The 12,474-nt window shown below is 56.3% G+C and overlaps 1 protein-coding gene across 3 annotated transcripts in view; it reads right to left on the reverse strand.

The window, feature by feature from the left end:
* Nucleotides 1-12,474, reverse strand: part of ACOT7 (acyl-CoA thioesterase 7) — a 78,579-nt gene that overhangs the window by 64,739 nt on the left and 1,366 nt on the right. The window contains exon 1 of one of the 3 annotated variants that reach the window (XM_079118041.1): nucleotides 11,414-11,894. The exons of 1 other annotated variant lie outside the window; for it this stretch is intronic. In XM_079118041.1, the coding sequence (XP_078974167.1) occupies nucleotides 11,414-11,601 (188 nt within the window). In that variant the 5' untranslated portion in view covers nucleotides 11,602-11,894. Of the gene's footprint in view, nucleotides 1-6,428; nucleotides 6,798-11,413; nucleotides 11,895-12,474 lie in introns of those variants that run through there. One more of the 3 variants, XM_079118042.1, reaches the window with a different exon arrangement.

Raw genomic sequence — 12,474 nt, forward strand, 5'->3', positions numbered from 1 at the left:
GAAACAGCAGGCAGTTCCTAACTGGTTCGGCACACACCTGCCACACACGGCCCCGCGCTCCTCGCGGTGACCCACACGCACCAACAGCAGCAGCTGCCTCCCCCAGGGCTGAGGCAAAGGACTGAGTGCTAGAGGCCAGGCTGCCCCGCGTCCAGCCTGTGGTTACAGAACCCTAGAAAATGCAAACTAGCGCCAAGGACGGCAGACAGCAGCTGCCGGGTGGGGGCAGGAAGGCGGGAGGGGCGGAGGACTAGGAGGAGCCCGCTGGGGTCCCAGGCCCAGGCTTATCTTGATGGGGCGATGGCTTCACATTCACAGGCACAGGACAGTTGATGAGACGGCACCTTATCTCTGTAGATAAACTACACCCCAATAAGGCAGCTGAACCCTAGCCTCCCCGCCACTCCCACCGCTGCCCTTAGGGGCCACCGCAGCCAGAGCAGCCCTTCCAGAACTGAGTGTGACACGGGCCAAGAAGGGTAGCTTCTCCTCACTGGTCCCCATCAGGCGCAAGGCCCACGTGTCAACATTGCCCAGGTTAGAGCTTCGACCCTGAGAAGGACGCTGGTAAGAGGAGAGTCAAGCCAGGGACCGGGAGAAAACACCGGCAAAACACGTCCAATAAACACCCTGCATCCAAAAGATATAGAATATATAAGACACATAAAGCTCTCGCCTCTGCCCTCTGCCCTCTGCCCTCCCCTCTTTTAGTACTGGGGATTGAACCCAGGGCACTTTACCCCTGGGCCACATCATTTTGAGACAGGGCCTGGCTAAGTGGCTGAGGGCCTCACCAAAGTTGCTGAGGCTGGCCTCAAACTTTCGGCGCTCCTGCCCCAGTCTCCTCAGTCTCTGGGATCACAAGGGTGTGTCACTGAACCCAGTTACAAAGCACTCTTAAAGCTGAGCAATAAAAAAATGAATAAGCCAGGGTGGGGATGTAGCACAGTGGCAGAGCACTTGCCTAGGCTGCTCAGGCCCCCGGTACCATCCCCAGCATGCGAAGAAAGGAAAAGAAAACCAATAGCCCGTTAAAATCTGGTCAGAGCCAGATGCACACGTGTCATCCCAGTGACTTGGGAGGCTGAGGCAGGCAGATCAAGTAAGTTTGTTTGTTTTTTTGGTGGTCCTGGGAATTGAACTCAGGGCCTTGTGCATGCTAGGCAAGCACTCTACCAACTGAGCTACAGTCCCAGCCCCAGGCAGATCAAGTTTAAGGTCAGCCTCACCAACTTAGCAAGACCCTGTCTCAAAAAAAAAAAAAAAAAGGACTGGGGATGTGGCTCAGCAGTAAAGGGCCTCTGGGCTCAACCCCCAGTACCAAAAAAACAATATTTAGCTGAAGACCTGAAGGAACACCTCAGGAAAGAAAGTACACAGGTGGTTAAGCACATATAAGAGGTCCCGCGTCTTATGTCACCGGATGGCGCAATCAACAGACGCCACAGCACGCCTGTTAGGAAGGTCTAAACCCAGGGTCAGCACCAAACGCTGGCGGTGTGGGCCACAGGAATTCTACCTCTACGGATGGGAATGCAAAATGGTACCGCCACCCGGGAAGGCAGCCCGGCACTTTCTACAAAACTACACACACTCTTTCATTAGCTCCATTCTATGTTCTATTAAATACATAAAAACACATGCCAAACTCAGTAGTTCGTGGAAGCCACTATAGCAGAGTCTAGTAAAAAGTTCTGGGAGGACGTGCTGAGTCACAGCAGCGGCAGCCAGCTCCCAAGGGCTCCACTCTTCCCGCGGCGGTTGAGTGCCGCCACTTCTAAGGGGCTGGCTTTTATGAGTCGGCGGGGCCTGTTGTCACCCAAGCACAGAGCATCAGCCACCGGGGCCTGGCCTCCTGGGGCACTGGGCATCAAGGGCCACTCGGCACCAGAGCCGAGATCCACACAGCTACACCTGGCCAGCAGAGCAGCGAGGTCGCACAGGAACACGCAGAGCCTGGGTCCTGCGGGGGCGAGGGCCACCAGCTACAGCACTCCCCCTCCCCGCGGGCCAAAGTCTGCCCATGCAGCGCCTGGGGACCCAAGAGGCAATGAAATCTTCGGCCTGGGGACAGGCTGAACACGGTGGCAGGCACCTAGAGTCCCAGCTCCTTGGAAAGCTGAGGCAGGAGAATCCCAAACTCCTGTGCCAGGAGTTCAAGGTCAGCCTGGGCCATATGGTGAGACCCTGTGCACGTGTCTTTTAAAAGAAAGAAGATTGGGGCTGGGGCTGAGCTGAGTGGCGGAGCTCTTGGCTAGTGTGTGTGAGGCACTGAGTTCGATTCTTGGCACCACATAAAAATAAAGATATCGTACATCTACAACTAAAAATAAGAAAGAAAATGAAGTCTGGGCACTGTCAACAGATGGAGCGTCTTCTGTCAACATTCCCCCATGACACGCACCAGGACAAGGTGGAAGTCCAGGCCTCTCCCTGGGGACAGCAGGGCGGACAGCAGGGCACACAGCGCGCCTCCCCCGGCTCCAGGAGACTGGTTCTGGGGGTACAGGTACCGCAGGGCCTCCCCCAGGCCAGGGCTGCGCTTGCTTCAGGCTGACACCCAGTGGAGAGGCCACATGACACCTCTGACCAAGCCCGGCCACTGAGAGCCAGAGCTGGGTGTCCAGTCTCTTCCCAGCCCTGGACCCTTCCTCGCTGCGCCCGGAGGGCCAGAACTCGCCACCACCTGTCCCCTTTATGTTTTCTTCTCATAATTCTTTTCTTCCTCTTCCCACGTTTACAGGTGCCCTGCAGTTGTGCGCAGGATGGGACCTGTTCCTGCACAGCCAGGCCTGCACACCAGAGCAAGGCAAGGCGGCCCACACCCCGCCAGGCCGGCCGCCGTGACTCCCCTTTGATTTTCATGAGCTCCACGCCCCCTTCTTTTCCTTTCCAGTTTCCACCCCTGACAGAAAACACGACCTGTGACCTTCGGAGTTGGCGTATTCCACTTAACGTGATGGTCTCTAGTTCCATTTTCCTGCAAATGACAATCTCACTGTCGTGACTGAACAAAACTCCGCTGTGTGCATGTGCCCCGCTTTCTTCACCCTTCATCCGCGCAGAGACCTGGGCTGCCTCTGCCCGGGGTCAAGACAGGCGCCGAGGCCCAGAGAGTTCAGCTCCAGGGAGCTGGGCTCCGGTCATCTTACTGACCCGGGCTGGCTACTTCTGCTTCAGTTTCCCCATCTGTAAAAGGTGGGCGACTACACACACCTGTGATCCCCATGTCTCCGGAGGCTGACACAGGAGGATATCGAGTTCAAAGCCAGGCTCAGCAATTTAGTGAGGCCCTGAGCAACTTGGTAAGATCCTGTCTCAAAATTTAAAAAGGGCTTGGGATGTGGCTCAGTGGTTAAGCACCACTGGAGTCAAACCCCAGGACCAAAAAAAAAGGTGCGATCGCTGTGCATCCTGGAGATGAGCACTGTGGGAAGGTGGGCCGGGCTGCAGCCCCCCAGGGCACCAGGGCACCTGGCTTCACAGCCCATAGAGAGGGTGGGAGATTTGTTTTGCAAACACAAAACATATTAGCCAGGCACATATTCTTGCAGGAGACTCAGGAGGCTGAGGAAGGAGGATGGCAAATTCAAGTCCAGCCTCCAGAACTTAGCAAGACCTTGTCTCAAGATAAAAAATAAAAAGAGACTTGAGTATAGCTCAGAAGTAGAGCGCCTGCCTACCATGGGGTTCCATCCCAGCACTGGGAATTAAAAAAAAATTCTTTCTCCCGGATCATTCACTCCCCTCTGAGAGCTAACTCTCCAGCTGGTTTCAAACTGATCTGCCAAGGCCTCAGATGCCCATCCAGACTGCAGGGCCATGGGGCAGGCTCAAGAGCAGGGCCTCACACGTGACAGGCAAGTGCTCCACCACTGAGCCCAGCCCAGCCCTGGCCACAGGATTTCTTTCCTGGGTGTACACCCTAAAGAACCGAACTGGGTCTCAGCAGAGAGGTCCCGATGAGTGTTCAAGTTCACAGTGGCTAAAACGGGGGCAACGCACATGTCCAGCCACAGGAGGGGATGAGCATAATGAGACAAGGAAATAACAGGAACTGCTGTAATTGTGTCATGTAGTAATAAAAAGCTGTATTTGGTATTTGCCTGGACTTGTAAAACTAGAACAAAGGCGCCTGGTGACAAACTTGCTGTGAGGCAGGATGACGCTCCTGAACGACGCCGACATGAACCTTTATCTATGATGTGAGCTGGGGCTCCTAGTACAGTCCTGTTCTGGTCTTTATCAGTGAAGACCAGAGCACGACTCAGCTGAAAAGCCACTACTTAAACCCCTGGACTTTTGGAGAAAACTGTCAGCAGCACTGTGACCAGAGGACTCCATGTTGCTCTGTCTGACTGCCCGGCTGCCGTCCACTCTATCACTGATTGCTGATGGACCTTTGTCACCGAGGCCAGACGACTGACCACCTCTCCCGTCACACGACTGCCACCCAGGCTCTGGCTTTTGGGACACCCGAGGCCATCCAAAGACATCTGAGGAGCTGAGAGAGGCTACGGCTGAGAAGAGTCCCCTCGGTCTTGTTGACTGACTTCTTGGCTAAGAGACGTTGCATTGAGTAAGTCCATGGGGACTGGACTCTAGGTGAACACGGGAGTGAGTCTTCAACGCATTTGTGATTTGCTATTTTAAGGAATGTTGTGTGTGCATTGCATGAATAAAATCCACTTGTTGGAACCAAACTCAATTCCTCTCTTACTGCTCGCGACGATGAGTGAAAGGCAGTCCGTGTGGATGCTCTTCAGCCTTCCCAGGTAAGGACACTCGACATGCTACACACAGGTGAACCTCGGGGACATCATGCACGGTGAGATGAGCCCTCACCGACTGACAGGTACCACATGGTCCCACCTACATGAAATCCCTAGTCTAGTCAATTCAGAGTCAAAAGCAGCATGGGGGCCACCAGGACCTGGGGAGCAAGACAGGGACAGAAGCACCCTCACCAAGTGAAGGTGCTGAGGACGGAACCCAGCATCTTCACATGCTGGGCAGGGCTCTAATATCAACCCAGTGCAATTTTTAAAAACTGGAAAAAACTGAAAAATGTCGTATGTGGGAAGGGGACTTGTACCTAGAATATGTAACGAACTCTTACAAACAAATCAGCCAGTGGGAAAGCAGGCAACGGCCTGACTAGAACATTCCCAAAGAAAAGAAAATGACCAGCGGGCACGTGGAAAGGTGAATAGCCAGTGTCACCCGGCACGGCCACTCCTAGGACAGCTGTTCCAAGCCACCACACTTCTGATAACAAACACCAGAAGTGGGTCAGGGACTCCAGGATCCTACAAGTTAGTTCACTGCCAACACTAAATCCCAGAGTCAGTGCAGACCCCCGGACACCTGTCCCAAGTCCAGGGTGACACCCTTTGTTCCGAGGGGTTCCCAGGAGCACGTCCTCAGGCTCGACCGTGCTCTTGGAGCTGTTTTGCTAGCATTGCTGCCTGAGAGCACCACGGTGTTTTCCAGCTCACAGATGAGGACAGCGCTTTCCTATCTCAGGTTTATTAAAAAGGACAAAACCCAGAAACCAGACAAAGGGAAGACTCAGAGGCAAGGTAAGGGCACAGAGCTTCCTGCCTCTCTGAGCCTGCCTGACCCCAGTCCCAGTTTAGGGCTTCTTATGAATGAAGATTTCATGACCAAATCACTGACCACGGGTGACTAACTCAACCCTAGGCCCGACCTCGGGGGGAGGGGGAGTTCCAATCCTCTAACCCTGCCTAGGGCACGGCCACTGTCGTTCATTAGCATACAAAGACACGCTTGTCACTCTGGAGACTGGGGTGTGGGGGTCACAGATGCTCCATGCCAGAGAACAAAAGACTATCACCCCCGTGCAAACTTGACTGAGGGCATGTTCACACAGAAACACCACCTCAGCTGCTCAGCAGCGGCTGACCCCAGAGCATCCACACGCGACTGGGCAAAGTTTTGCAAAGCTTAAGAGAAATAAAACATGCAAAAGCCCTTTGTAAGCCGCTGGTATGCTACTGAGGATCAGCCTGGAGGCAAGAACAGCGCCCCTGCTCCCACGGCCTCTGGCCTCAGTCACAGCTCAACCTCTGGGGCCACCTGGGGGCAGGGGGAGCAGACACAGGCGGCCCAGACGCCTGGGCCAGCTGCTTGAAGAGTGCAGATGTGGACACCAGCGCAGGGGGAAAGGTCCAGCTTCCTTCAGCCTCGGGGCTGCTGGGTCTGGAGCCCAGGGACCTCCACTGGTCCCTGGAGGAAGAGCAGGTCAGGTCTCAACTAAGGATGACAGCCTAAGACACAAAGCAGGCAACTCACCAACACCCAGTCCGGGCCGTTCACTCCCAGGGATCAGACTCTCCATCTCTGCGGGGATGGGGTGGGTGGGCACAGGACACTTCCTGGACATGAAATATTGCCAGTCATCCTACCTTCCCATTCTGGTGATGCAAGGTCGGGACCGCAGAAAATCAATCCTGGTTCCAAAAGCCGGGACAGAAGCCCAGCATCTTTCCCTAGGCCACACACACTTCTGGCCTGTCACCAGTCTCCAGAAGGAAGCCTGCCTCCCAAGCTGCCGGAGGTAAAGGGCCCTAGCCAGCAGCTTCATTTTGCAGTGAGTAGGCTCCACGGTTTACCCAGCATCCCCTGGGCAGAGCTTAGCTCCTCGTCCACCGGCCGGCTTAGTAGTGAGCGCCCTGATCCCACAGGGCTCCCAAAGGAAATCTGGCTGGGCTCCCTCTTCCTCCACCACCGGTAGGTGGCCCAACTGGCGGATCAGCTTCCAGAGCCCAGTGATACAAGGAATTTGTGACTCGGCCTGAAGTCACACAGCCCAGGCTCTGTCATGAGCAAATGAGGAGGAGGAGACAGGGAGAGGGCACCGCCCATCTGCGGGACAGGACAGGGGAGTCACCCTCCACAGCTCCATCTTCCAGACTCCACCTGGCCTGGCCTGGCCTCTGTCAAGCAGAAGTACAGGTTCCACCTGGGTCAAAAGCCCTCAGTGCATGGGTACCACAGGTGACAGCAGGCCTGGCATGCTGCCAAGTAGTGCAGAGGTCCTGGTCTGGCAGGGAAGCTGAGAAAGTGTGGCAGGTCCTGGAGGGTGGGGGAAAGGCAGAGTCCACCCTCCAACCCATCCCATTCTAGTCTGGGGTGAGGACTCAGAATCTGTTCTTTTTTTTTAACCCTTTATTGTAGAAAGCATCAAAGGCTTATAGGAGAGGGGGAGGGGGGAGCGAGCTGTGTCCCCATCCTACACTCCTAAAACAACCGACCAGTCCCCCTGGTTTCCTCTCTGCTCCCACTCACTCTTCCACGCAGGAATTGCATGGCAGACCCCCGACCTCAGAGCTTGGCATCTGTAAACATCTCAGCATTCCCTCTAAACAATGACACTGGACCCAGGAGGCTCTGCCACCAAACTGTACCCCCAGTCCTTTCCATTTTTTATTTTAAGACGGCCCAGCCTGGCCTCAAACTCGTGATCCTTCTGCTTCAGCCTGCCAAGTGGCTGGGATTACAGGCGTGCCTGCGCTCACAGACAGGCTGCAGGTGCACACCTGCAGTCCCGGCTACTCAGAAGCCTGAGGTAGGAAGGTCTCTTGGGCTCAGGAGTTAGAGGCCAACCTGGGAAACACAGTGAGACCATGTCTTAAAAATACATACATACATACATACATGCACACAGCGCAAAAGAATGATCCCACCTAAAATACATAATGCAAAGTCCCTAATATCATCCACCATCCAGGAACGCTTCATACTTTCTCCATTATGTCCTAAACTTTCTGAAGTCTAATTTGTGAACCTCATTCACCATTGAAAGCTGAGAAAGCCCAAATGCTCCTTGCCTGGGGAGGAGAGCAATCAGCTTCAACACCCAGGGAATGGAAGGCTACCGGGAACACAGAGAAAGAGCTACATGCACACAGGTGAGGTCACAGACACGGTGCTCAGCATGAGCCCGCCAATATGAAATTCTAGAAAAGACAAAACTGGAGGGAGAGAAAACGGATCTGTTTGCAGGGGCCAGTGATGGGGAAGGAACTGACTGCCATGGGGCAGACAGGGACTTTCCAGGGTAATGGAAATATTATTACAAGCAGGTGGCTATCATACAGGTGTACACATGTCCCAGTTCAGAGAACTGCCTGTTTAAAATGGCTGTTTTAATGCAGGCACATTACACCTCACGGTTGGCGGCAGTGGTGGTGGTGTCTGTGCAGTGCCGGGGACTGAACTCAAGGGCCCATGATGCCAGATAATCACTCTATACTGAGCTTCAGCTCCAGAATTTTTTTTGTTTTTGTTTTTTTTGAGGCAGGGTCGTGCTAAGTTGCCCAGGCTGGCCTCCAGAGTCCTGGGATTGCAGACAAAAGACTGCATCTTCGCCAGGGTCCCCACTTCCTGACAGGAAGGGAGCCAGTTCTGTGCACTATTTTATGGAATGTTCCAGAATATATTAGCTGAGTGTGATCTCTGTAAATCACATTCTGTTTTCACTAATTCCACTGTAAAGCCAAAGACAGAGCCCAAGAGGAAATATTCCAACCCCACAACACATTGAAAGTGACCACTCAACTACGTCCATGGGCATGTCTGAGACACCCAGGCTCCAGGGCAGGTACTCAGTCGCTCTTGGGTGCTGCCTGTAGATCTTCATGAGAGTAGGATAAGCAAAACAACCCGCAGAGTCACGCCCCTCCCCACAAACAGGCTCCGAGGTGAAGTGCCTGCTGGGCCCTTGTACCAAGCGCCTCTCCTCTGGCATGGCTGTGGGAGGGCTGACTGTCATCTCTCTGGGCTGGCTCAAAATGAGGAGGGGACAAAGCTGTGGTTCTCTCCTGCGTGAGTTCATGTTTGTAAGGACCAGAAATCACTTCTCACAATACTTACAAGATAGGCACTACTCGATTTCCAATTTATAGATAAGAACACTGATGTCCAATGAGGTTCAGAGTGTGCCTGCTAGAGGTAAAGGTGGGCACGGAACTCACCATCAGCCTCCTGAGCTAGTATCCCTCCTTTCACATAAAGAGCTTGCACTGATTTGCAAGGTGCCAGCAGCAGGCACTCAAAACTACTCACAAGGAGTCGGGGGCTCAAAGGTTAAGCAGCAAGCTTCCGGCCACTTGGCTTCCATGGGGCAGAGGCCAAATCCACCCCTCCTTCAGGTCTAGGGTGCAGAACTGCCTACAACCCCTGCCCGCACCTGCCTTTGAGGCCCCCATTCCTTCAACAGTTTCTGAGAGCACATAATCAACCCGGTTTCTAGGCTGGTGGGGACTCTGGCATCCTGCCCTTCTGGGCCATGACCACGTGCAAGGCAGGCAGACTAAATTTTCCACTCCTCGGCTTCCGTCCCAGGGCTTTGTCCTCATGGTGTCCAGTGAAGTCTTGTTAAAATTCATGGCTTGAATGAGCTAGGCCAGGTGGCTCCTCTTTCAACTCAGGTACCAGCTCAGATGTCCTTAAAGGGCTCCCTACCCAGCTATACCCACTCTCCAGTGTCCTGGGGTCTCGATGGGTCAAGTCAGTGATCGCCACCCTTTCCACAGCTCCCTTCCCTTGGCATTCATGTTCTTTGCCTGAGGCTCACCTCAGCCGGGATCCTGTTCCTATATCCCTCCACCAAGGCTGCCACTTAGGGACAATATGCATCTGTCATTCTGAGGCAGTAAAAGGCAACTTTGTAGGAGCAATGGGTAAGAAAAGGTACACGCATATGCCTGTCAATTTATGCAAGCGTCTAATGCTACAGAAAAACCCATCAGCTGTTAGAAGCTAGTTGAAAAAAAGTACCATTGTCTGCGAGTCATCACCCTGATGAAGTAAATAAAAGCCCAGCCCTTCTTGGGTAGATTTAGATCAGTATTTTATTTGAGAGAGTAGTGGAAAGAACACTGATCTGCAATCAGAAGACCTGGGTGGGACCTGCCTCCAGAGCTGTGGAGCTGGATGACTTTATTGAGTTACTCAATTTCCTCCTCTACACAGCAGGAGGGGTGGAGATCCCTACCACCCTACCTCCCAGAGAAGCTGGGCAAACTAAGTGAGAAGAGACAGCTAAAGGCGCTCTGTAAACAATGAAGCCCAAGGTCCCCCTCGTCCCCAATCGTCAGTCTGATAAGAAGACCTGATTCCAGGTCCAGGACGTCCAAATATCAGTAATTGCTATCACCTTTGCCCCAGAGGGCTGGAGTGAGTGGGACCAGGACAGTCACATAGCCCATAACAAAGAAAATTAATCAGGGCTCCCCCAAATATCTCCCCCCTCTAGAAAAATCAAAAAACTAACCTTGAGATCAGAAAAGAACCTCAGCCAGGACAGAAGACCCAACTGGGAGCAAGAAGCTCCACTTACCTAGCACTTGCTGTATGCCCAGCTTCCAGGGAAATAGTAACATTCACAGGGAAAGTAACCTGCCCCACGTGGGCACCACTTGGGCCCAAGGTCAGTGCAATGCCCAACCTCTGCATTTGAGGCACTCACCCCCAAAATTCTCACTAGGTGGTGCATGCAGGACGCCACAGTGCCGAGACTCCTGGTTCTTACTTAGCTAACGCACAAATGCCAGCTTTCCTCTGCTTCAATTCCGCCAGGCGCAGAGTAACCTTGAAGCTGCCCTCCCCACCTCCTATGGGAAAACCAGCTCGTTCATGATCTCCAACTTCCTCTGGGGGCTCAGCATTTGTCTCCGCTGGACCCCGTGGGGGAAGGATGGGGAATGGAGCATTATGCCAACAATCCTTGCCCCTATTGTGTAAGATGCTTCCAGGCCCATGCACCACTCATTCCTTCCTGAGCAGTGAACTGTTGGAAATAAAGAGCATTATCTGTTCTTCCTTTTAACACCTGCTCTCCCCACAACCAAGGCAGTGCACTTGAGAAACGGTAGATCTGCAGCCCCCTCCCACAGGGGCTCGAACGGCCGAGCACCTGCATGCACCTCTGAGGGCTTAGGTTCGCTCGGCACTGCACCACGGCCGGGGAAGTTCCCGAATCCTGCAGGAGCCCGGGCTGAGGCGCCGGGCCCAGGGCGCGGCGAGACGGGCCGGGCCCCAGGGCTGCCGCCGCCCTCGCCGGCCGCCGGCCGGTCCTGTCCCGCTTCCTCCACCCTACAGCCGGGTGACCGCGGACGCCGCCCTTGGGATGCGGCCCGGAGGCCGGTGGGAGGAGCCGACGGCGCCGCCCGGTTCCGCAGCATCGCGAAGAGCATCCCCGCCTGGGAGGGGGTTCCGGGCGGCGGCGCGGGAGGCGAGGGCTGACCACCGCCCGGCCCGCACCGGGTGTGGGTGGGGGCGTCGGGGGCGAGGGCCGGTGGCCGGCGGGGCAGGGCGGCAGCGGCGGGCGGGGGCCGGGCCGGGCTGGGGGCGGCCGCGGCGGGTGGGCCGCGCGCCGCCGTCTTACCGGCAGATCTGGATGGCGGACGGCGTCTCGGCGGCGGGGCCCGACATGCCGGCGGCGGCGGCGGCGGCGAGAGCGGCGGCGGGGGCGGCCGGAGGCAGCGGGAGCAGAGCGCAGGTGTCCGGCGGGCCGGGCGCTGAATGAATGAGCCCGGGCGGCGCCATGGAGGGGGAGGGCGGGGGCGGAGCCATGGGGCCGGCGAGGCGGGCCCTGCGCGCCGGGGGCGAATCGCGCGCCACCGCCCCGCGCGGGCCCCGCCCCCGCGCTGGCCCCGCCCCGCGGGCCGCCAAGGCCGCTGGCGCCGGCGCAGGCGGCGGTTCCGGCGGCGGCGGGGGCGGCCGGGGGGCGCCGCTTCCAGAAGGTTCGGGGGCGGTTGCGCGGCGCCGGTGCGGGGCGGGCACGCGAGCGGCAGGCGGCTCGAGCGCGCCGGCCGGTAGGCAAGTCGCGGAGCCCCGCGGGCGCGGGCGCTGCCTGCCTGCGCAGCGGCCGAGCGAGTGCGGGGCGTTCCCTGCGCCTCGCGGCGATTCGCTGCCCGCGCCGGGCCGGGCTCCGGGTGAGGTCAGCGGGGAGGGCCCGGAGCGCCGGCACGCGGCCGAGAGCTGCCTGCCCTGCCCCCGCGCCCCACGGTGCCCCCAGAAGAGCGTGAGGTCGCGGAAGGCCTTTTCCTAGCCGGGACGGGCCTTTGCTGCAGCAGCACGGAGTGTCCCGCCGGGCCACCGACCCGAGGGCGCGGCGGACCCCACGCCCGGCCGGACTCCAGAAAGGCATCCTGGAGGCTCCCAGCAACAACTTGGGATGCACGTGCTGCACTGAGCAGCCCGCAGCTTGTGGACCGATACCGAAGGAGGGAAAGGCGGTCACCCCTTTATACTAGCATAGCGCCTTTACTTCCTGTGCAGCTGCCTTCCTCCACGTTTACGCTGAACATAGATTTGTAGTCATAGTTAAGAAAACAAAGCCCACAAAACTCAAGCTCCCAAGAACGAGTTGAACAGCCCATATATGCCAAACCAGGAGCTCTGGAAGAGATGTGCCTCATCCTGGTGGCTCCAGCAGTTCCAGAG

Source organism: Sciurus vulgaris (assembly GCF_902686455.1).
Source record: "Sciurus vulgaris genome assembly, chromosome: 1".
NCBI classification, from domain to species: domain Eukaryota; kingdom Metazoa; phylum Chordata; class Mammalia; order Rodentia; family Sciuridae; genus Sciurus; species Sciurus vulgaris.